This window comes from Mauremys reevesii, linkage group 6 (assembly GCF_016161935.1).
Source record: "Mauremys reevesii isolate NIE-2019 linkage group 6, ASM1616193v1, whole genome shotgun sequence".
NCBI classification, from domain to species: Eukaryota; Metazoa; Chordata; order Testudines; family Geoemydidae; genus Mauremys; species Mauremys reevesii.
The window spans coordinates 48,522,232-48,547,385 of record NC_052628.1 but is presented as its reverse complement, the minus strand read 5'-3'; the positions used below and the strand labels follow the sequence as shown (position 1 = coordinate 48,547,385).

The following is a 25,154-nucleotide window of genomic DNA, read 5'->3' as shown; positions in this document are numbered from 1 at the left end:
AGCCCTCTTTGAACTGATCTTGGGAATGTCTGATTAGAGCTGTGATTTGTTCCATATCATGTATATCATGGGTGATATTCAGTTAAATCTCAAGTGTAGGGGTTTCTTTCATGCATCATAATATGGTGCTATATTTCTTTGACTGGTGTTAATATTCTGAACAAGAAAAATTCTTTGGTGTTCCAAAGGTTTGAGAGAATAACACCCAAAATATAAGAGTTTTATCAATGTATATGGATTTTTTTTCATTAAACTTAAATGATGAAAACATTTGGTTCTGTGGTCATTTGTCCATATCCTCTCTGCCAGAGATTGGGGCTGTTTAAGTTAGTTTCATTGGTCATTACTGGAGTATAAAAGAAATGCATGATAACATTGTGGACAGAATTTCAATGGAAAGTAGCTGATGTGGACATTTTTAATCCTGTCTGCGTAGGTGCTATTCTTTATTATAGCTTTGAAATGAGGGATGGTCTGGTGGTTAAAATACTGGGCTGGAACTCAGAAGATCTGGATTCAATTCCTGGCTTTGTTACAGACTACCTGTGTGTCCCTGAGCAAGTCTAACAACATTTATTTCTACTGCAACAGAGCTCAAGGACTCAAACCAGGAACCCATTTTGCAAGGCACTGTGCAAACACTTCACCTCTCTGTGTCTCAATTCCCCATATGTAAAACGAAGGTAATAATACTTCCTTTCAATCACACTTTTTCTGACTTGTCTACACTGTAAGCTCTTCAGTACTGAGACTCTTTCTTTCTATGTATATGTTCAGGACCTAGCACAATGGTGCTCTGATATTAGCTGGCATGTCTAGATGCTGCCTCGATACAAATAATAACATTCATTTTAGTTTTAAATGTAATAACTTACCAATTTCAGCATAATTTATTGCTACATAAAGTTATACAATGAGTCTCTTCTATCCATCTGTTTGCAGATTATTATTACATCCTCCAAGTTACATGTTGATTGCTATCAGTTTGACTGGCTGTGTTGTAAATAGGGATAGTTATAAAAAAAGGTTTTGTATTTTCTTGAATGACTCCAAGTCTGGGATCTGAAAGAGTTGGTTTAAGTGTGTCAATATATTCTATTCCTATTTCTTTAAGATCACAGAGGCAAAATTTGGGATGTCAGAAATATTTAACAGGAGAGCAAGATTTTGAAGATTTTTTTCCTTAATTGTTTCCTTCCAGTAAAGCTCTCAACTCATGTGTTATTCTGGGTCTGTTTGTGTAGAATTTATAAAGGTTAAGTGACTTTCCCAAGGCTGTGCATAGAAGCAGTGGCAGAGTCATAATTAGAACCAAAAATGGCTCTTGGTCCTTTGCTTATTCCAGTAGAACTCACTGCTTTAAATGCTTTAAATGCTATTAGCAGCATTATCTCCTGTAAATGTAAACAAACTTGTTTGTCTTAGCGATTGGCTGAACAAGAAGTAGGACTGAGTGGACTTGTAGGCTCTAAAGTTTTACATTTTTTTTTGTTATACAACTGCACTCAAAAACAAAACAAGCTACATTTGTAAGTTGCATTTACACAATAAAGATATTGCACTACAGTACTTCTATGAGGTGAAGTGAAAAATACTATTTCTTTTGTTTGTCATTTTTACAGTGCAAGTATTTGTAATAAAAAGTAATAATATAAAGTGAGCACTGTAGACTTTGTATACTGTGTTTTAATTGAAATCAATATATTTAAAAATGTAGAAAAACATCAAAAATATTTAATACATTTCAATTGGTATTCTATTGTTTAACAGTGTGATTAATTGCGACTGCTTTTTTTTTAGGGCTGTCTATTAATCACAGTTAACTCACACGATTAACTAAAAAAATTAATCTCTTTGCTATTTTAATGAAGGGCAGAGATTTTGAACAATGTGCATGTGAGGTAAATAGCAGTCTCTTTTTAGCAATCCCTGATTATATATATTTCTGTTAAGGAGCTGTTAAACAAAACAAGACAAACCCTTATTATTAAGGGCTTATTACTAAGTTGATGAAGTTTGTGGTGTAAGTGAAAGTCAGCCTAAACACTTACTATAGACGTTTATTTTATTTTTAAAAAACAAATGTAGCTTAGGTCAAAGAGCAAAGAAAGTGTTCAGAGGGTTGACAGTCTTTGCTCATAGGGTAGATACAGGGATAAAAGTCCCATGGCATGGCCACAGCTGGCACAGGCCAGCTGACTCGGACTCGCAGGGCTTGGGCTGCAAAGCTAAAAATTGAAGGATCCTAGAGCTCGGCCTCCATCCCAAGCCTGAACATCTACACAGCAATTGTTCAGCCCTGGAGACTGAGGCCCATGAGCCCGGATCAGCTGACCTGGACCATCCCTGGGTTTTTTATCCCTGTGTAGACATAAGGCTGTCAATGCTCTTCAATTGTAGGATAAAGATCTCACTGATGCAACCACTGATTCCACTACACTGGTAGGAATGCTAGCGTAGGTTCTGACACCTTTCATCACTTTTACTGTCATGCTTTTAATTAACATAATGGTGAAATTCCTGGAACCTTGTCTACAGTAGGGATGCCATTGGTGCTACTAGCTGAACAGCTAGTAGCACCAGTTTAAGGTTCTCTGGGACATGGGAACTCTTTTTGTTATATCGTTATTCATTGCCTAACACAATGGGACTGGGGCCCCTCAGCACTACCATGATACACAGTAATAATAATAGACTTAAAATTCCCTACCATCTCAGCTATTTAGACCTCAAATGGTCTAACAAGTAACCGATGAGAACTTGGTGCATCCACTAGCATGGCCAAACTGTCAAGTTTGTTTCCAAAAATTCTAACAGTCTGACCATGCTTGTGATACACAAAAAGATTTTATTGTATTTTTTTTTAAGAGGGCTGGACAGAGGAAGAATAAGGAGAAGGAGCTGTTGAAGGATTAGAATTTAAATATATTTACTTACAAATAAAATTTTTAAAATGCCATAAAACATATATACAAATAAAAACACAAAGTGGTAGAGAATTATAGGTGGGGCTGTTAGCAGTTGCCCAAAATAAGTGCAGTTGCCCAAAATTTCCCATTCTAAGATCATTTTCAGTTGCTTATAACTTTACCAAACTTTAACTGTTTGGGCTGAAATTTTCCATGCTGATATTTGACACATCTGTCATTAAGTATTATGATTGTTACCATTTATTTATATTATAGTAGCACCCAATGGGCCTTTTGTGCTAAGTGCTGTGCAAACACATAGGCAGAGATGGTCCCTATCCCTGAAGAGTTTACAATCTAAAGACAAATTGCAAGATGTGAATGTAATAAGCAATAGGAGGCAATGGGAAGGGAGGATGAAGGTAACAATAATAAATTAATGTTTACATAAACTAATAATGTGCACAACTTGATGATTCTGAATCATTTTACCTTGTTTCAATCATTACAAAATATCCACAACACTTCGTACACCTTTAACGTTTGTCCACAGCTCCTCCAGAAAAGTGTGTCTCTGGACTTCTTTTTTTTAAAAAAAAAATCTTTATTTTGTTTGTTTGTTTGTTTTACCCCTTCTATTTAGGACTAGTTCTTTCTAAAACACCTAACGTTCCCCCTCAACTCGCTCAGACAACGAGCCCCCTTTTTCTACATAATCCCTCCCCCTCTTCTTGGAGTGCCCACTGTATCTGGTCAGGAGAGTTCTGGATGCTGTCCTGGTTCAGCAATGGATCCTTGCTGGTGCAAGAGATCATGAAGTTCAGTGCTCAATTAGTATACACAATTCCCAGTTTTTATGACACTTTGGTGCTTGGTTTGTCCATCACCTAATCCTCTGTTCAGTGACCATACTTTCCCACCCCTCTATCACCACCAACCTATCTCCTAACCTTACCAAACAGCAACACAGTCCCAACTTGGAGTTCCATACTCTCATCAGGTCCCTGAAGCTGTAAACGTGACACCCTGATGTTGCTGGGGGCATATGCAAGAAGTGCACAGAAAACAGCTTGAATTGACTCAGCTCCATCCTTGGCACTGTTAGCAGTGGTGCTCTAAACAAGTTAGGTATTCAGCTATTTTGAAAAACTTCTTTTTTCTTTAAAACAGTTGAAATAAATATTTAGTTGAACAAATAAAAGCTGGTAGTGTGTATACAAAGCAGAATTTTAATAGGGAATGTTTAGAATCGTATTTACTCTCTTGGTCGGCAGCAGGGATTATAGAGTATTATTTTCAGGTATGCAAAATCCCATGTGAGCCGATGATGCCAGTTATGTGTGAATTAAAGATTATGGAGACAGCCAGACCTGGGATTGCAACTAGTTATAAGCCTTCTTTTAACCCCCTCACTTCTCATATGTTTGTCAAGAAAAATATTTTCATTTCAAATTGCTTGTGATCACTACAAGGGAGTTTCACAGTATGGGTGTTCAGTTTAGTGAGGGGAGGAAGGATGGAGACTAGTGAGGACTATCAATAACAGTATATTTTGTTCAAAATCCCAACGTTCTTCAGGGCAGTGAAAGAGAACGCAGAGCAAAGGTGGCATGGGACTCTGCTGAGCTTAGGGTGGCCTGTTTCACTCTGATCCCAGTGCCTTGCAGAATCTAGGAGCTCCACAGAGTCCCTAGCCTTCAAGGCTGTCTGAATCCTTCAATCAGCTCCCTTCTTTCTAACCCCAACACCAACTTTTCCATCTATGCATTGCTTTTAAATGATATGTTCTCTATCAACCGTACACTTTCGGTTAAACCTTTGGCCTGGGAAAAAAGAAATGGACTTTGACACAGGAGACTATTGCAGTAAGTTGTGCAATAAATAAACTGCAGATTAAGTGTTCTTAATCAATACAGACAAAATACTCCATAATAATCACTGGTTATACTGTACCATTTATTTGGGGCTTTCAAAAATGCTTCATGCATTTCCACAGAGATCTCCCTCTCCCTCTTGTTTAAACATTTTTTAAAATTGAATGATGGCTGGGATTTTGCTGCACATCTTGTAAAGCCCTCCGACATTTGTTTCATGTGCCCACGGAATACGTAAAGGGACAGTGCTATGTATGAAATTTCTGTTAATCAGGTTGTTTTTCCATTCAGCACAGTTTGCATTGTGCAGGAATCTGTCTGTGCACATTGCAGGATTGGGGTCCACCTCTGTATTTATTCGATACACAAACACATGACTATGTTCATGCACAAATAATTTCAGTACCTTCAGTAAGTGTATTTGAACTAAAACTGTTTACTAGATAAGCACTGACTATCTAAAAGATAAAAAACAGCTTTGTTCATTATTAAGACATTGTCTGAAATAAATAAAACAGACAAGACACTTTAGGATATAGGGGTCAGGAAACAATAAACAATACACACTTTATACAACATTGCACGACTGGATTACAGTATTATCGGTCTTCCTCTGAAGTTTTAGGTGCTGTAAAGCACTAGACACTGTCAGGCAAGATATCAGACTAAATGGAACAATGGATATGGTAAGGCCTGTTTCTAAAATAATTGGTAGTCTTAATTATTTATAGTAAAAATAGCTGTTATATAGATTTCTTCTAGTGCTTTTCCCTTGTCTGTTTCAACAGGTTTTACTATAGTAAAGCAGCCTTGCAAAATTGCACAAGGCGAGTAATTTTGTACCTGAACTGGTAAGTTGTCAGAACAGCTTTCCAAAATAGCATGAAGGAGTCTTCATTTATGCAATAATTTATTCTGATACATTAAACTTCTATAGTATCTTGATGGCAGGATCTTCTCATGCAGTTTGACTTCAATTTGACCACTTCTATATTATACAGCAGCACTGCTCAGGAACATTTTATAGCCAGAGTTGAAGTGATAAGAATTCTATGACTGGGCTGAAGAAAAGATTGTGACCCTTTCCATTTGCAAGTCACAGAAAGAGAGTACATGGTGAAATTCAGCTGTAAAAGTGGAACTGAAAAATACCTGAGAATGTTTGGAGACCCAGTGACGCAGGACATTCAGGACACGATTAGTGGCTGCTCTGCGTATTATGAACTCTTTGTCACACATTCGTTCAGAGTTGTTAAATCCTGTAGGAAAAAGTTATCATAATTACACCAAATGAACAAGTAGCTAAAACAAACCCTTAAAATACATTGTTAATAGTGCTGGTAAAGTGAAACCACACCAGACGTTTCTATGTAATGAAAGAAAAGGAGCAGATGCAGAATACGTCAAATATCATTTGGGCTATAGAAACATTGCAGGATTCACATGAGCTAATTCCTCCCTACTGTAGCTAAATAGTTTCCTACTGTGCTTAGCTTTGAGTAATAAGCTGAGAGATGGTTGTCTGCCTTAATCACATAAAAAGACAAGAAACGGGAGCGGGGAGGAGAGGCGGAGAGAGAGAGAGAGAGAGAGGCATGGGACAGAGAAAATCAGACAGGAAGATTGTGGAAGAATGATGAATATGGTTTAGAAAATGGAAGTTGAGGAACCAAATGACAAAAATGTTTGCAGAAGAAAGGTCCCTTCATAAAAACATGACAGTACTGTTCAGGTTATATCAGCCAATAAAGAAAGCCCTCAATGGCATTCTTTAAAAAATTGGTGTGATTAGGAAGTGGGAAGGGAAGTAAGAGGAGATATGTTTGCACATTAAGTTTGATTTCCTTGATTTCCAAGTTAGTTTGTCAACTGTATCATGTCCCGACAGCTTTTGTGAAGACATGTCTGTTTCCTACTCTACTATATTTGCTTAAGAATATATATTTTTAGAAGCATACTAGAAAATGACTTCCACAATTTCCTCCACGATTTCTTTCTACAGTTCTCTAGTAGCCCTGATTATAATATACTATGTATGCTAATGAATATAACATTTTTATGCTTCAAGTACTTGAATTAGAAAGTATTCAATGATTTGAAGGTATATTTAGGAAATTCACATTATCCATCCTAATTGTAACTGTAGGTTGCTTGTTAGGTTCAGTCTTTGACTGTACTGCTTTTGATGTCCCTCACAACTGAGTCCTGGTGCTTGATGCCTTCTCCTGTATAACTAGCACTTTGAATAGATGTATTATTTTTTAAAAATAAAAACAGCCGCTAAAGCCTCTTATGCTGTTACAAATGAAATGACAGATTAAAACTTCTGTGTACTCTGTGAGAAGTACTGAATGTATGTTGGGAGAATGCTTCTTTTAAAAGCAAACCAAAACCAATCTAAACTTCTGTTATATTTCTAGAAAGGTGCACAGAAAAAGACACAGAAATTCAACTAGGTCCTGTATTTTATACTAAAGATTAGACTTCAAACCCAAATTTGTCTTACTGGGAATATGCATTTCAGGGAGGGCCTTTGTACTTGGGCATATTATACTGTGGCTGACATTTAAGATGCAGCATCAAAGGAAATTTCATATTAAAACATTTTCAAGGGTTTAATTGCCCATAAACAGCACAGCAAACAAAATCTCAGTGGCTTTAGCCAATAAAGGGTAACCTAGGTAACATTTCTCTGCCAAATATCTATTCCTTTTACAGTTAACCTCTTGAAGAAGCAATTAGGCATACATATTATAAATTGTTCAGTTAGCCACTTGATTGCAGCACTGAAAGTCACAATGAAAATTATATAGTAAACCTCTAGAGACTATTTCAAAAGTAATGCTAAGAGGAACAGTAATCCCATTTCAGGGGAGCTGGAAGGGAAAACAAGAGGAAACCTACAGAGATTACTTCCACTTTTCTGCAAAAGAATAGGGAAAAAACAGAAAGAAAAAAAAGTAAAACCTTCAAAGATCTCTCCTCTTGTGCATACTCCACTGCCGTCTACTCCCTCACAACAATGTTTTCATCAAATTTTAAAGTATTTAGTTTATTGCACAGACTGGGAGTAAAATTCCCTCCAATCCACCTCAGGAATGGAGGATGGTAACTCTGAAATGTTCGTAACTCTGAACAAAATGTTATAGATGTTCTTTCAAAAGTTTAAAACTGAACATTGACTTAATACAGCTTTGAAACTTTACTATGCAGAAGAAAAATGCTGTTTTTTCTTTATTTTTGTTGAATTAAATGTAAACCTATGGAAGCATATTTTGTATTGTGTAATAATCAGGGGCGGCTCTACAAAGTAGGCTGCCCCAAGCAGCGCGGAGCGCTGCGCCGCCCTTCCCCAGTCCCGCGGCGGGTCCCCTCTTCCCGCGGCTCCGGCATCCTGGGGAGGGCGGTATTTGGCTCGTTGAGCTCGCCGGCATGCCTGCGGCAGGTCCACCGGAGCCCGGACGAGCGGACCTGCCACAGTCATGCCTGCGGAGCTCAACCGAGCCGCGGAAGACGGGACCCGCCGCAGGCATGACTGCGGCAGGTCCGCTCGTCCCGGGCTCCGGTGGACCTGCCGCAGGCATGCCGGCGGGAGCTCCACCGGAGCCAAATGACGCCCTCCCCAGGATGCCGCCCCAAGCGGGCGCTTGGCCCGCTGGTGCCTAGAGCCGCCCCTGGTAATAATTTACCACTGTGGAGCCTTTAAAGGACTCCCTCTCTTTATCCCAGGTTTTAGTAATGTCTTCAAGACTCAGAGTCATTTTTTGTCAAAAAGGCATAAATGGATGACATGTGTCTGGTGAGTTTGTGGAGCTTCTCTATTACACCATCTACTTCAAGGGAGCCAGGCAATCCCAGGGCATCTGAGCTAAAGTGATCGGTCAATAAATGATTCCGTTGTACATATTGCTGTGTCCCTGTGACCAGAAGTTAATACAGATGTTGTAGCACCTGGAATGGAACTATACCTCCATCACCAACCAAACACATAATATGCCTCTCTATCCATTCTCTCCAAGGGAAGCCAAACTGTAAATTAGAATTACCCCATATAGAGGCTTTTGTATGGTGTCTGAGTTGAAAATGGAAATGATTAGCCAAAATCCCCTCCTGGTGGCCACTACAGAGGATACTCTGTTTTTCTCTGTAGGGTAACATGAAAATCTTAAGAGCGCAAATACGGTGACCAGTTTCATTCATTCTCTTCCAATTCCCACCAATAAGGGCTTGTTATTCTTATGTACTGGAATCAGTGAGGGGCTTGGGCTGTAAGCATGATAGAGGTAAATAATTTGGGCCTGATAGCAACTGCAAGGAGCATTCAATAGCAGCCACTGCTGTTTGGAAGGAGGTGACTATAGCTTTAATTGGGAGAGATATACCTTAATTGGGAGGCATCTATCTTTGCCTTCACTGGCAGACATCTTTCCTACAGGTGGGCAGGTCTCTCCTCTCCTGGATTTGCAGATCAGAGAGGTGCTTGCCCTTGCTACTGAGCCCCCAGCTGACATCAGCAGAGTTTAAGGTGTGTGGTTTTTTGGCTAGTAGACTGCACTAGAGTACTCAGGAGCTCACTCTGCGTTTTCCACTGTCCCTGGTGACTGGCCAAGTAATTTAATCTCATTTCCCCCAACTGTAAAACAAATCAACAATACTTATCTATCTCAAAGGAATGTTTTGCTTACTTAGTGTTTTTGCATTTTGTAGATTGGCTACCATCCATATATATCAAAACATTATGATTATTATAAACACTAAAATGCAGACTGAACATTACAAGGACATAGATGAATAGATTTGACTCAACATCTGAACTCCCTTAACAATTGTTACTGCTCTCAATACACTGAATATCTTTTAAATATTTTTATATACACCATCTCACCTCTAAAAAAACAATAGCCATTATTTTCCTGAGATCCATCCATTTATTCATCAGCATTTTTAAAGCATACATCACTGTATGATAGTATCTAGATACATACTACCTGGGCTATACAAAATTAATTTCTTCTTTCTGGTCACCTCATGTGTGTTTATCTATGGGAGGAAGTGATCTAGCCCCATGGCTTTAGGCTACGGGCTCAAGTCAACCATGTACTGAACATCTCCTGTGAGTGCAGAAGGCTCTCAGTTCCCAATGGCTTCAGTGGGAGATGCAGGTGTAGAGCACCTCACAGGAAGCACTCAGTACTCCAAAGAGTCATATCCTGCACCATCACCAGTAGTAAACATAAGAACGTAAGAATGGCCATACCGGGTCAGACCAAAGGTCCATCCAGCCCAGTATCCTGTCTACCGACAGTGGCCAATGCCAGATGTCCCCGAGGGAGTGAACCTAACAGGTAATGATCAAGTGATCTCTCTCCTGACATCCATCTCCACCCTCTGACAAACAGAGGCTAGGGACACCATTCCTTACCCATCCTGGCTAGTAGCCATTAATGGACTTAACCTCCATGAATTTATCTAGTTCTCTTTTAAACCCTGTTATAGTCCTAGCCTTCACAACCTCATCAGAAAAGGAGGAGGTTACAAAACACCATGAAAAATTAGTTCTAATAAGCAAACTGGAAGAACTACTTTAAGAGAAAATCAACCTGTCAAATCTTCATCTGTAAGAATTACACACTACTTATAAATGCTAAATATACAGACTTTGCTGCTTAATAGATGATTAATTAGTTTTTGGGTTGCTGCCATATTCAAAAATTTCTACAGCTGGTAAATGTGATAAAAGTAACAATGTGATATAATTTGCCAAAAAACAGAGCGACAAATACAAAGATGTTTATGGGGCAAAGTAACCCAGAGATCTTTTAGCTGTTAGCACTTTATGTGTTAAATGAAACAGATTTTAAAAGCTTTAAGGGTGAAAAATGAAGCAGTCGAGATACAGGAAATGCCAAAGATTAAGTGGCCTGTGAAACTTTGACTCTGCTCCCTTATGTGCACACATTGTGATACAGCTTTTAATCACATGAGCACATGCTTTTATTTCCACAAAGTGACTACTGCATTTACTCCCTGTGCAGCAGCAGAGTCGAGGCTGTGGGCCTGTGCAGCAGAAAGTCTTCCAGAAGTAGGAAGTCAGAAGCATAGGCTTCCTTTAAGCCCTACACCATCTGGGATTGGAGGCCTGGAGCTGGCTGGCACATGGTAAGCAAGTGCAAGGGGTGCAAATTACATCTCCCTTTCTGCTCCACACAAATGCCAGAGGAGGGGAATCAAGGTTTATGAGCTTCATCTACCGGATCTGTTCTCCCTTTGCTTTGAGGGACCCCGCAGAATCCATGGGTAACTACAGCCACTGCCTGATGGAACTCAAATAATCCACAGAGAGCACCTGCTTCTCTTCATAATTTCCTCCCCTGGCAGCCAACTGCTTCAGTAGCCATGTTTCCGTCAATTCTCCCATACCGTGACTTGGTCCTTCTGATGAAGTAAGAAGATTCAAAGCTATCTTACACTGCTCTTGGCAGCATTAATTTCTGCAATATTTTCTGCTCTGATTTTCAAGGAGAACAGCTGCTTCCTGTCTCTGTTCCTCTGCAGCTGGACACACCATTTCCCATGGCGTTCCAGCCAGGTGAGGGCTATCACCCACTTGGGGAAGTGGTGCATGGAGAATACAGCACAGCTTTCCCTCCTATTCTGTTCACGATTTTCAATCATATTTGGTCCATGTTTCCATTCTTTTGCTTTTCCTTCATGCCAAGCAAAATATTCCTCTACACTATCCACTTGTTTCCTTATCTGACCTTTTCCTGGTGCTCACAGTGAACTCCCCTGATCCCCACTAAGACCAGGGTGCAACGTCACCATACAACACCTTACAGAGGAGCTCCAGAAGTAGTATTTCTAACTATCAGTGCTCCTTGTATGCAGCTCTTCAGTGTGACTTACTTCTACGGAACAATTTTTCCCAGTGTCTGTTGACATGAACATATACTGTTACTACAAATAAGGCCTCTTAATATAATGGTGACTGCTGCAGGAATCGTATCACAACTTCTCAAATGTATTGATAACTTGCCGATGAACACAAACACTGCCAGCTCCACTGCATTAATTCTTTCAATATGATTTAATCACTGGGTATACTTTGGCCATGTACTTGCCTTCATGTTATATAACATAAAATCCAGTTTAACTTTCAGACAGTTTTCTTACATGCATTACAAGCAAAAAACAGTTACTTACTGTTGTTCTTTGAAATGTGATACAGATGTGTATTCCATGTAGGTGTGCCTGCACCCACTGCACCATAGCCAGAGAACTTTGCCTAGCAGTACCCATAGGAGTGGCACTTGCATCTCATGGCCCTAGCCCCTCCCTGACTGTATAAGGGTGGCACCACCCCAACACCAATTAGTTCCTTCACACCAAACATCAGAAGCAGAGACTCCAGTGCAGAGGGGACGAAGGGTTGGAAATGCACATCTGCATTACATCTCGAAGAACAACAGTTATAGTAAGTAACCATGATTTCTTCTTCTTTGACTAGATGCAGCCATTTATTCCATACAGGTGACACACAAGCAGTACTCACAGGAGGTGGAGCTCAGAGTCTGTTTAAACAAGGACTGCAGGACTGCCTGCCCAAAGTCTGCATCTGAGTGGGATACAGTAGTAATGGTTTAGCGGTTTGTTCACACATGTACAAAGGATCAAATGGCAGGCTTGCAAATGTCCAAAATGGGAACATCACAATCCATGTTTCCTGGGCTCTCGTAGAACGAACTTGTACCAGGGGGTGGGAGGGGATATAATGAGCTACTTTGTATGCTGTCACAGTGCAGGAAGTTATCCACCTGGAGTCCGTCTGGGAAAAAACTGCTTGACCTTTCATTCAGTCAGCATATGACACAAACAGATGAGGTGAAGAAAAAAAGAATTTAGTCCTATCCATGTAGAAAGCATCCAACATGTGAAGATGCTGCTCCTCTAGGGTTGAATGTAGTTTAAGAATAAACAGCGATAGATATATGACTAGGTTCAAGTGAAACTGAGAAAGCACTTTAGGCAAAAATTTAGGGTGCAGCCATAGGGTCACATTGTCTTTGGCAAACTGTGTGTAAGGAGGCTCTGCCATCAAGGCCTACAATCACATTCTTTCCTTGCAGATGTCATTGCGATTAGGAAGACAGTTTTCTCACACAAAAGGGAGAAAGGGGAAGTTGTCAAAGGCTCGAACAGAGGCCCCCAAAGAGCCACTAGGACAAAGTTAAGGTCCTACAAAGGAACCAGTTCTTTTACTGGGAGTAGAAATGAGTGACTCCTTTCAAGAATCTTAATACCCTGGCATTCGAGAATACCGACTTCCCCTGGATGGCTGGATGAAACACCAAAATTGCCACCAGGTGCACTCTCAGTAAACTTAGTGTAAGACCAGAACACTAAAGATGTAACAGGAGCTCCAATATGTCCTGGAAACAAGTCAGCCTACGTTAAACTCCCCAGACCAATGACCATATCAAGAACCACTTCTACTTGGCCAAATAGGTCGTTCTGGTGGAGGGTTTCTTACTACCGAACAAAACTTGTCAGACTCACTCCAAACATCGTTCCTCCTCTTCATCTAATGATACAGCATCCACACTGTGAGATGGAGGGAGGTAAGTACTGGATGCAAAACCTGACTATGATGCTGAGTCAGGAGTTCGGGATGAAGAGGAAGGGATATAGGAGATCAGATTGATAATGTGAGGAGGTCTGAGAACCAACACTGTTTCAGCCAAGCTGGGGCAATGAAAATGAGCCTAGCATGGTTCAATTTCAGCTTGAGAATGACCTGCAGGATGACTGAGCTAGGAGGAAATGCATACAGAAATGCCAATTCCCCATTTATGTGGAAAGCATTGATCAGGGAGCCCGGACTGAGACCCTCACAGGAGCAAAACAGATGGCATTTCTTGTTGTTTCTAGTGGCTAATAAGTCAATCATTGGAATGCCCAAAGTACAGAAAGAGACTGCAGGACCTTGGGCTGCAAAGACCACTTGTGGTTCAGGGAGAACATTCTGCTAAAATGATCCACTGTGAATGGCACAAAGCTCCAGAATATTGATATGCAGAAAAGCTTCCTGTTCTGAGCAGAGGACTTGAACTTTAAGCAACCCCAGGTGTGCTCCTCAATCCATTAAGGAGGTAACCATAGTCCTGGTTGGTGGAGACCAAGCAAAGGGAACTTCCTGACACACATTGTCCTGCACTGTACACCATTGTAAGAAGTCCAGAATCGGTGGGGGAAGTCAGACCAGACTGTCCAAAGGATGGCAATTCGGATGATAGATTGAGCCCAGCCACATCTGAAAAGGACGTAGGTTAAGCCTGATAAATTGGACTACCTGACTGCAGGTAGCCATATGACCTAGCAATCTCAGGTGTACTCAGACTGTGGCTGAGGGTTGAGACTGCAGTTCCAGACAAAGGTTGCTAATCACCTGGAACCGGCCAGTCAGCAGAAATGCTGTTGAACTTGTAGAATCTATCAGGACCTCAATGAACACAATACTTTGAACTGGGACCAGTGTTCACTTCCCACTCTGCGGCCCAGACAATGGCATAAGCATAGCGTGAACTGAACATGAGAGAGAACTTCTTTGGCCTTGCCCCTCAGTAAACATCAGCCAGATACAGGAAGATAAGAATTCCCTTCTTTCTCAGGTACGCAGTTATCACAATCATACATTTGGTAAAAAACCTAGGAGCTGAATACAAACCAAAGGGGAGCATGGTGTACTGATAGTGCCCAACTGCCACGACAAACCAGAGAAACTTCCTGTGGCTCAGGAGAATTGCTACATGAAAATAAGAACCCTGAAGGTCCAGGGCAGCAAACCACTCATTGGTATTTAAGGCAAGGAGAATAGCTGCTAGACTGACCATCCGGAATCTCATGTATGTACATCTCTGATGTATCTGTTGAGATGGCAGAGGTTGACAATAAGTGTCACCCCTCCCTGGCATTTTGGAACCAGAAAAAACTGGGAGTAGAATCCCTGTCACAATGCAGCAGGGGAACTTCCTCTACAGCTCTCAAAGCTAGTAGGGACTCAACCTCCTCAAGATGCAGTGTCTCGTGAGAGGGGTCCCTGAAGATGGTTGGTATAGAGAGGGGTGGGAAGGAGGGATGGAGAGGAACTGCAAGGCATAACCCGATCTGATGGTGCTTAGGACTCAGCTGTCCATGGTAAGCGAATCCCAGATACTGTAAAAATGAGCCAGCCTATCCCAAACAAGAGGGGATAGGGATGGAGAGGTCACCACTGGATCGCTGCTCTGGACACAGAAGTCTAGTGCTGGCTAGATGACAAGGGAGGGTGGGCTGGCTGGCTGAACCTGGAGCCAGAGGATCTCTGCCTCTCAGATCTATGACCCTTTCTTGGGTAATCCCGCTGCCTCACAGGACGGGAGGACTGGCTGAAAAAAGCACTGCAAGCAGTATTACTGTTGCTGTTGTTGACCATTATAGTGGTGTCTCTGTAACACCAGACAGAAACTCCCAAGAATACGAAGTGGCCTTGGAATCCTTAAAGGAGTGCAGAGTTTGGTCAGTTTTGCCAATTATCGAAATGTAGGTCCTCAATAGTCTACTGTACATTGGGTGCAATGCCAGAGTTCTGCAGCCATAAGGCCCTCCTCATGGTTACAGCGCAAGCCATACTTCTGGCCGAGGAATCTGCTGCAGCAAACGGCAGAGCTGCTGCAGCAAAGACTTCGCAACCAAACAGCCTTCTGCAACAAATGTCTTGAAATCCTTCCTGGAGACTTCTCGCAACTTGCTGGCAAACTTAGATATGGCCGCCCAGTTAACAAAATTGTACTTAGAGAGCAATGCCTGTTGGTTTGCTATGCACGTCTGCAGGGAAGAAGAGGTATAAATCTTCCTCTCCATCAAGTCCATGTTCTTGGACTTTTTGTCCTTACGGTTGGACTAATATCTTCCCTGCCATGCCCCGTCATTTGCCACAGTGACCACAAAAGAGGCTGAGTCAGGTGGGAATAGAAGCCCTCAAACTCCTGCAGGGATATGAAGTATTGCTTCTCCAAATGCTTCACCATGGGAGGCAATGAAGCCAGAGTACTCCAGGGGGCCTTTCCCAGCTCCAAAAGGGCCTCATTAGTTGGGAGAACTACTCTCCCTGGAGCAAATGCTTGGAGAATATTCAGCAGCATATGTGTATTTTCCTGCAGGAATTCTGCCTGGATGTTCAAGGTAGCAGACATACGCCTCAAGGGATCCTGGTATGCCTTAAAGTCCTCAGGCATCAAGGGGAGGAGGAGCCTGCCACAATAGAGTCACCTGGTGAGGACAAGGAGTTGGTTCGCTGTGCCAATGATGGATCCTGCTCCTGGATTACAGGATCCTTAAGAATAGATGTGCTTGCTTAAAAGGAACAGTGTGATAACTTAGAACCACAGGCAATACGCTGGCCATAACCTTCAGAAAGAGTGCAAAGTGATGTGACTGGCATGTTTAGACATCTGGCTTGCTGCGGATATTGCAGTGTAAGGCAGGGAAATGTGCAGTCTTAAAACCTAGTCAGGAGGGAGTGAGTTGTGAGTCTTTACCCAAGAGAGGTGATGGCTGGGAGCCGGCAGCCCAAAGTGGGTACCCTTTGTGGATCATGGAGGGGGAATACAGGTGCAGTTACCCTGAAACTGTGACAGTGGGCTCTGCAATCTAGCAGACAAAGGTATAATAAGGCCCAATGAAGCTAGACAAATTCAGACAGAAAATAAAGCATAAAATTTTAACAGTGAAGGTAATTAACCATTGGAAAAATTTACTTAGGGTCTTGGTGTGTGCTCCATCCGTGCAATTTTTAAATCAAGACTAGACGTTTTTCTCAAAGATATGATCTAGTTCAAACAGGAATTATTTTGGGGGAAGTTTTATGGCCTCAGCTATGCATGAGGTCAGACTAGAGGATCACAGTTGTTCCTTCTGGCTTTGGAATGTGTGAATCTAGATAGAAGTTTTTACTTATATTCTTCACTAAAAGTATAATTATGAATAGTTTGCCTCAGCACAAATTTAAAAGAACGTTTATTTGACAAGTTAAAGATTTACATTTTTATCTGTTATATAATCTTACAGCAATAATTGGCTTTAGCACATTTCCAAAGGAGACTGTTAGAGAGCAACCACTAATTGCCACTTGTAACAAATCTGAGTTGCTAAGAATTTCTCCTTCTCTTTCATTTCTTTGACTATAATATCAGGGTACTCTAAACTGTCTGGCTGAAGTATTTCAGAGCTGGAAAAGAGAACCATTCATATTAGCTAAGAGAGAAAGAGAGTATAAAGATGAAGAACTTAATTTAAGGAACATGGACTACCGTGTCTAATCTATAATAGAATCATTCCTCTTCAGTAATTGTCAAATATGTGTATTCTGGATCATAATTTGACAGTTCATTCAAGCTCTGTGAGGCTTGGAAGTAGGGATTATTAATTCTTAGCCCAGAGTTTAGGGCTACACCAGTTTAAGAATGAGACATTTAAATATCCATTAATCCAGACTTTTTGTTTATATGTTTAGCACATAATTGCTGACAGGTTCAGCAATAGAGTTGTTCTGATGAATGGCTGTCAAAAAACAGGAAAAATCAAGAGTCTTTCTGCAAAAAGAACAGGAGTACTTGTGGCACCTTAGAGACTAACAAATTTAACAAGAGTCTTTCTGTCTTTTAATTTTACTATCATAGGTCCTCAGGATATGTGGAATCCTTTTGGTATGAGAACCATATTGTTGAAACTTTCATGTTTAACCTCTCATGTCAGAAATAATTTCAAGTATGCATTTGACTCTTTTGCCAAAAGCCTCCATGGCAAATACAAACTACTAGCAAATCAGGTAGAGGGATTCACACAAACCAGCTGATGAACAGTAGTATTAATTCATATGTTGTCACTATAGCTCTATTTACTTTTTGCAAAATATTTCAAAATCATAAAGCAATGGACTTTAAATGACAATTCTGAAAAACTCTTGTTTTAAATCTCTGTAGTTAGAAACTTACTCTGTAAGGAATATAATGCAAAGGCTAAGCAGTCTGGGTCATTCTGAAACCAATCTGGCTGTAAACTAAGAGCTAAAACCACAAAGGAGGCTTAGGCATTGCAACACCTAACTCCAGGGACAAATGTAGCTTCCCAATTCAAGGGGTGTATTTTAGTTAACTGCCAATGGAGGGGCAGCTGGGTCAAACCTGAGGGGGTGCTATGACCCCACGCTCCAGGTTGCAATGCCAGGAGTGGGGAACCAGGCCCAGCCCCGTGGGACAAGAGTCGCTGCTGTGGAGTGACTTCTGTGGGCACAATTGAACCCATGCAAAGCCGCCCCTTCCTAACACCTAGGCACTTTGCTGCCTACCAGAATTCACAGCCCTGAGTTAGGTACCCAGGCTCCCCATGCATTGTATGGGGAGAGTTTGGCACCCAATAAAGAGATTCACAGAAGCCAGTATGCTGTGCAGGAAGCCACTGAAGCTAGCTAGGCATGAAATGCAAAAGAAAGAGGCAGGACGTAAAGCCCATATCCACTAAGGAACTTGGCCACCTAACTCCTATTGATCATGGCCTTAGGCACCTGACTGACAGGCTGGAGGGAGGGGCATATCTCCATTTGGGATTCTGTCCTGGAGTTGGGCATCTAAGCCAGATCAGCCCTTTCTCACGAAAAAACAGAGACTCCTATCCTGCTATAGCCAATAGCCCAGTGGTTAGGGCACTTCCATGTTCTAAAACCCCTGGTCTGCCTGATTTGTAGCAGGGACTTGAAGACAGGTCACCCACATTGCAGGTGGGTTCCCTAACCACTGCTAGGGCTCTCTCAATCTCTCCTGTTGAAGCTGTTCCACTTTGTATACATAAATATTTATTGGAGCAGGGATTTGAACTTTACCACTCCCACATCCCAGACCACATCCCAGGTGAGTGCCAGAACCACCACATTGCAGAGTCAATTTCCCACATTTCCTCCTCCTCCTCCATGAATATTTAATTATTTATGCAATGTGGAAGAGCTTCAACAGGAGAGATTGAAAGACACCCATCCCAGAATACACAACAGAGTGGAGGTCTGGGCACTCATATGGAAAACCCATGCACAAGTCCACTTCCAAGCCAGGCAGAGCAGGGACTTGAACACAGGTTTCCCAAATGAGGTCACTACCCCATGCCTCTTAGGTGTCCTAGGACACATACACACCAGCCAGCCAGCCCCTGAAATGCCAAACCTGCTTGCCACGACTGTCTTTTGTGACAATTAAATGTTCTCAGAGCACCTCTATTGGTTCAGAGCCTGCTGAGAATCCAACTGAAATTTAGGCATAAATGATGGCTCTGAGCAGCTCATTCATGCTGGGCACCATCCAGTGATGAGCTCCCAAAATCCTAAGAACTGGTTCTTTACCTGGTCCTTGGCAGCACTTTGGTGGCAGCAACAGAGATTCTCGTGGGGGCCCCTGCGGGGCCTGGGGCAAGGGGCAAATTGCCCCACTTGCCCCCCCCGGGTGGCCCTGCCAACCCCTCCTCCCAGCCCCGGCCCGGCCCCCTTACCATGCTGCTCAAAGCAGCAGACACTGCAGAGCTGCGCTGGTGCTGGCAGCTCGGCACGCTGCGGCTGTGCGAGGGCGGGGGAAGCGGGAGAGCCTCCCCCTCTGGGAGCTCAGGTGGGTGGGACAGGACGGTCCCGCAAGCCAGATGTGGCCCACGGACTGGAGTTTTTCCACCTGCCCGCCTCTTTAGCAACCGGATCTACACTGGTTTCTAAATTTAACAACTGGTTCTTGTGAACCAGTGCGAACCGGCTCCAGCTCACCACTGGCACCATCAAGATTTAGGTGGCTTTGCACATACCCACCATCAGAAACTTGGGCAATTATGGCCATTCAGATGCCTACAGAGTGAGGCAAAAGTTGAACAGTGCATGTCAGTGGCTCCTAGGGTGACCAGATCACCAAACAAAAATATCGGGACACATTGGGGTGCCACAGTCCATCCCTGCTCCTCCCACGCTCCGTCCCCACTCTGCCCCAGGTCCCGCCCCCTCCCCACTCAGCCCCCCGCCCCCACCGCACCCTTCCTCATTCCCTGGCCTGCCGCTGGCTTCCTGCGTCCCTCCTCAGTTCCCCACCCACCGCTCGCCTCCCTGCCCACTCACTCGTCTGCCCACCGCTCGCCTCTTAACCCCCCACCCGACACTTACCCCTATGGTGCTGACTTCCCGTCTGCCGGGTGCTCACCCACCCCCCGCTTCTTCCTGCCCCTGCACTGCCCTCACCCCGCCCCCATTCCATCCCCTCCCCCCAAGTCCCCACCCCTGCCCTGCCTCTTCTCCGCCTCCTCCTGAGCGTGCTGCGTACCCGCTCCTCCCCCCTCTTGTAAAGTGCTAAGCGCTGCCAAACAGCTGAAAAAAATGTGTAAAGACTATTTTAAGATGAAGTTTACAATATAAGCCCTAATTGTAATACTTAACTATATTGAGAATTATGGTTATCCGTGAAATTACTGGGTTAAAACACAAGAGCCACCATTCTTGAAAAAAATTACTTTAGGATCCAAAGTAACATTATAATACAGCAGGCCAGATTTGAAAATGTGGCCCTTAAAATCTTAAAAAGAGGGTTGTTACAACATGAGAGAGTGAAATAGATTTTCTTTTCTATTTGAGTCATATTTTTTATCATGAGGCATATATCACAGAAAGAACTGTGTACTGAGGAAATAGTGTATTGTTAAAAGTACTAAACAATGTGAAAATGTGCTAACAGCTGTAAACTGCTTCTGAAGCTTATTAAAAATATATAACACACCTCAGGGAGTTAGAAAACAATGAAGATACTAAAACTCATTTTTGTACTAACGGTCAACAGTAATATAAATTGTATTTTTATTTTTAACATATTGGTAATAAAATGTTGGTTCGGAGAAACTAAATAATATTGCTCACTTCTTTAATATACATAGAGGAACACATAGCAGAATAAAAACTGAGTTTTAATCTACAGCATGTCCTGGGGCAAATTTACCACTGGTGTAAGCAGTTGGCAAAAGCACTTAAGGTCAAATTTTCAAATGTGATCGCTTAAATTGCATACTAATTGTTGGGTACATTCACTTCAAAACCCAAATTTGTTTACAGAAAATGAGATACAATGTTTAAATCTGTGTTTTTACATGTAATTATCTAGTTTCCAAGTTTGAATGATATTAAGGTGCAACCAACCACTTGTATTAAAAATGTGACCCAGGGCTTTCCTCCTCTCCCACCAATATCTAAACGGACATGCATCCGACGAAGTGGGTATTCACCCACGAAAGCTCATGCTCCAAAACGTCTGTTAGTCTATAAGGTGCCACAGGACTCTTTGCTGCTTTTACAGATCCAGACTAACCTGGCTACCCCTCAGATACTTGTATACTGACATAAGTCTTTTACAGGTCCAATAAATAGTAGGAAGGAATTTTTGTGCTATGTGGGGAAAAAAAGGATTCAGCAACCCTGGACATATCTGATTTAATTTGCTGAGAATTCCATGACCTTCAAATCTTTCACAAAGCTCTTCAATTTATTTCTTCACAAGACTGAAATTATCTGTAGTATTATGGAGAGGAGTTTGGTTACTGAGATTACCCCCAGAACCATGCAAGACGGATTTGGCTTGAATTGTCTTAATTCAGACATCACATATTATTTTACTTCTTCATTCTTCAACTGTAACACAGGCTTTATTTTCTTACTATACAATAATTTTAAAGATATCTGACCCCCTAATAAAAACAATGAGGAGTCCTTTAAAGACTAACAAATTCCTCTTTGTTTTTGTGGATACAGACTAACATGGCTATCACTCTGAAACCTGACGCCTAATGTGTTTGGGAAATTATTAGAGGATAAACTAAATTCTCTCTATATGTTCTTAAAGAGCCCTTCAACAAGTTCACATTTTGAAAGATTTTTACTTCCAAATTTTTGAGGAAAATTTTTTCTCAGACCAGCAAAATGGACCTAGATGCAGATATACAGAACTGGAGCCTCTATCCCTGTATATGCAGAAGTCTTGTTGACATAAATTGATAATCTCTGTGTGTAGGGATTGTAGTATATCAGTCCGGAAAACCACTGTATGTATATAAGAACAGAATTTTCCTCTTACATTTTGTTTTCGATAAGATAATAATAGGAAATAATTGGTGAATAAGCATAAAGACTGTTTAAATACTGGAAACATTCAAACAATCACATCTGTGATTACTACAGCATATCTTGTCTACATTTTATTTACTACAGCAACTATTTTAAATTATGTGTGAACTATGCTATGTGAATAATCACAAAGGTGATAACATGTCAAACAGTTGACACTTTCCTTGAATTTGTACTGCCAGCCAAATGTGTTTGCATATGCTCCTGTTAATTCTCTAAGTCCTAGGGGATCATCTAACATTTTTCTCCTGCTGATGTATCCCTGCATTTCAGTGGGTTTCCAGCTCCTCATTTTTAAACTAATCAGTTGTCATTCTCCATCTTATTACTATCAAATGCATGCTGTTAAGCCACGCTGTCCTCTCATTCCTCAGCAATCTTACAGTCTGATAAATGTTAACAGGTTCCTCCTAGGGGAATCTTCTTTTCTGTAACTATTTAAAATAAATGTTTAGTCGACTAAAATAAAGTACATCTGTCTACAAAACAAGGGTAAGACAAATTCTGTGAGTACAGGTAGCTGAGAGGGACCAATTGGGAGGCTGCAAGAAATGTTTTTTGGGGAAAAAGCTTAATCTTTTCCCTTAGGGGGATGCACTTCCAACATTAGCTAAAGGAAGTATTTTGCCTAATTCTCCAGCATTTTTCGCTAACAATGGAGTAAAGGTTAAAAAAGAAGGACAGGATAATTACCAAGCGCCAAATGTATCATTTTCAGACCATCTGTGAGTGGATGGTTGGCTGTCAAGCAAAGTAAAGAAATTGGCTGGCTGCACATCAGTCAGCAAAATCTCTGTATAAAAAAGTCCAGGTTTTAAATAGCTCTTATCATCAGCCCATAAAACAAGCTGCTCTATGGTAATATAAATAAACATGAATTATATAGGCAACATTTTATCTCAAGTTGGAAACAGAAAAACCCTCTCATCTCCCTGCCTCACAGAGCTCATCATGGCTCACCTCTGCATGAGCCAAGTGTGAGGAAACCACTGAAGAGACCCAGAAAGCACTCACCTTTTTCCTTATATATATACACAGGTCATCTTCTGGGAGAAGCCAACTGCCTATATGAGGGCAGCAATGGCAACTTGCTAGGAACAGCAAGTGCTGTAAAAGCACAGGTGCCACTCATGGAGATTATAGATCCTTCCATGCAATGCTCCTTTATGCTTCAAACAGCATTCAGGCATATTTTCCTCAACTGTAAAAGAGCTGGGCCCCTAATTTCTGAAACTGACTTTGACGTGTTGCATAATACCATGATGTTTTTTATTTCAAACTAGGATTTATATGTAGTTGGGCTACTGGTATGACAGCAGCATGTGTTATTTGTAACAAAGGTAAACTCCAATTTTCTCTTCCAATTATAATTATAATTTTTAATTCAAAGTTACTTCTTTACAATAGCTGCACAGGGAGGTTCATTTAACCATTCAGATATCTACAATTGCTAAGCAACAGTTTTGTTAAATTCAAACAGCTCCTGATTCAGGAACAAAAAATAGAAACCTATTCAAATTCATCACACAGTAGGTGAATGTCAAGGGGAAAGGTATAATGTTCATGGATGCTGAATTAGAAGAGAGATTCAAACAAATTAATTTTTATCTCTATTTTCATTTCTCCCCTGATTTTCCAGTGAAATTATCCTTTGGCAAAAGACAACACATGCACATTTCACGGGAAAAGAGATTGAGGGTGGAGTGTTAAAATCCAGTGTATAATGGAAGGGAAGTTCTAACTTTAACCGTGGCATCATTACCAAGATTCTATAATATCATAAAACACACAGAATATGCACTGCAGTTGACTGGTCATTGCTATTAGAATCTTAACATTTGCATTCCCTGACTTTTTAAATTATAAATGTGCAACCCTCAATATCGCCATTCCACAAGCTCACCTGGCAGCATATACTTTCTTTAACAAAAAGACAATGTTAGCTGTCAAATTATTCAATAAATATTTTTTACCCAGCTCCACTAGGTGTGCTTAATCACACCTGCTGAGTCTGCACAGTTGAATTGGAAATCTCATGAAAACATGCTCCAGGAGATTACTAGCAGTCACATTGTTGGTTTCTGGCTAGGACCAGCAATAAAAACAACAACAAAGAATACATAACACTTCTAAATATTTCAGAACCCCCAAAGGTATATGGTCTGAGCTTGATTTTGAAATGGGTGAAGGCTCAGGGGAGGACAACAGTTCTTAATTGACTGAACTGGTTTGGCAATCCCTAGTTAGGAACTTACACAATGAACAAAATAAGGTTAAGGTTAAGACCGCCTTCCCACTCCTCACAAATGGTTTCCATGACACAGGGCTCAGTCCTGACACTTAACTCATGAGTAGCAATCCCACTGGCTTCAATGAAAGTACTAGCATACATATAGGCAACACAGGATCTTTGTTTTTGTTTTGTTTTGTTTCGAGGCCAGGACTTACAAAAGATACAGGTTTCAAATAGGTCTTCTGCTAAGCAGAAAGGCCTATTAGAGTTCAAGAGAAGCAGTTTTTGAGTGCAAACTTACTGTCATCATTCTGACATAATGGCAACATTTATGGTTTTTTACCCAACTCCAAAGACTAACCGGAACAAGGCCTATATTTTCTTGTTTCAGTTTGGCTATGAATATTTTTGCAAAGTACTAGAAAATAAAACCCCACTTGCTTATATGAGCAAAGATTCTCTTTGTCTCTGTAGACAAAGATTTTTATGTAAACATGGACATGATAAGAAACACTAATTTATTCACTATAACACTTCCATGTATCACGTAGGCATATGACCACTGTAGACCTTACAGAGTCCCAACCATATAGCATAATCATTTCCTCACAAGATTCAGAAGAGTTTGCAAATCCTTTGCTGTCTCTTCTCTCATAATATAGAAGTAATGCCCACAATTTACACCAGCCAGTTTACTAACTGTCCCAATGACTGATGTAGGACCTGTATGTGATACAACATGATGATGCAATATCACACTTGGCAGCAGGGAGATGTTTTATTTCCTGAAACTTCCCCCAATGTCCCCTTTAGCCTGTAGGGAAAGTGTACTTTTCATCTGTCTACAGCAGATATAGTTGAAAAAGAAAATAGTACCCTACTGGCCTGCAGTGAGTATGCTCAGAATTTGTGAAATA

At 41.3% G+C, this 25,154-nt stretch overlaps 1 protein-coding gene across 2 annotated transcripts in view; it reads right to left on the bottom strand.

Moving 5' to 3' along the window:
• Window positions 1–25,154, bottom strand: part of RASGRF2 (Ras protein specific guanine nucleotide releasing factor 2) — a 197,798-nt gene that overhangs the window by 38,953 nt on the left and 133,691 nt on the right. For both annotated transcript variants that reach the window (XM_039545903.1, XM_039545904.1), the window contains one exon: window positions 5,936–6,042. In XM_039545903.1, the coding sequence (XP_039401837.1) occupies window positions 5,936–6,042 (107 nt within the window). The remainder of the gene's footprint in view (window positions 1–5,935; window positions 6,043–25,154) is intronic.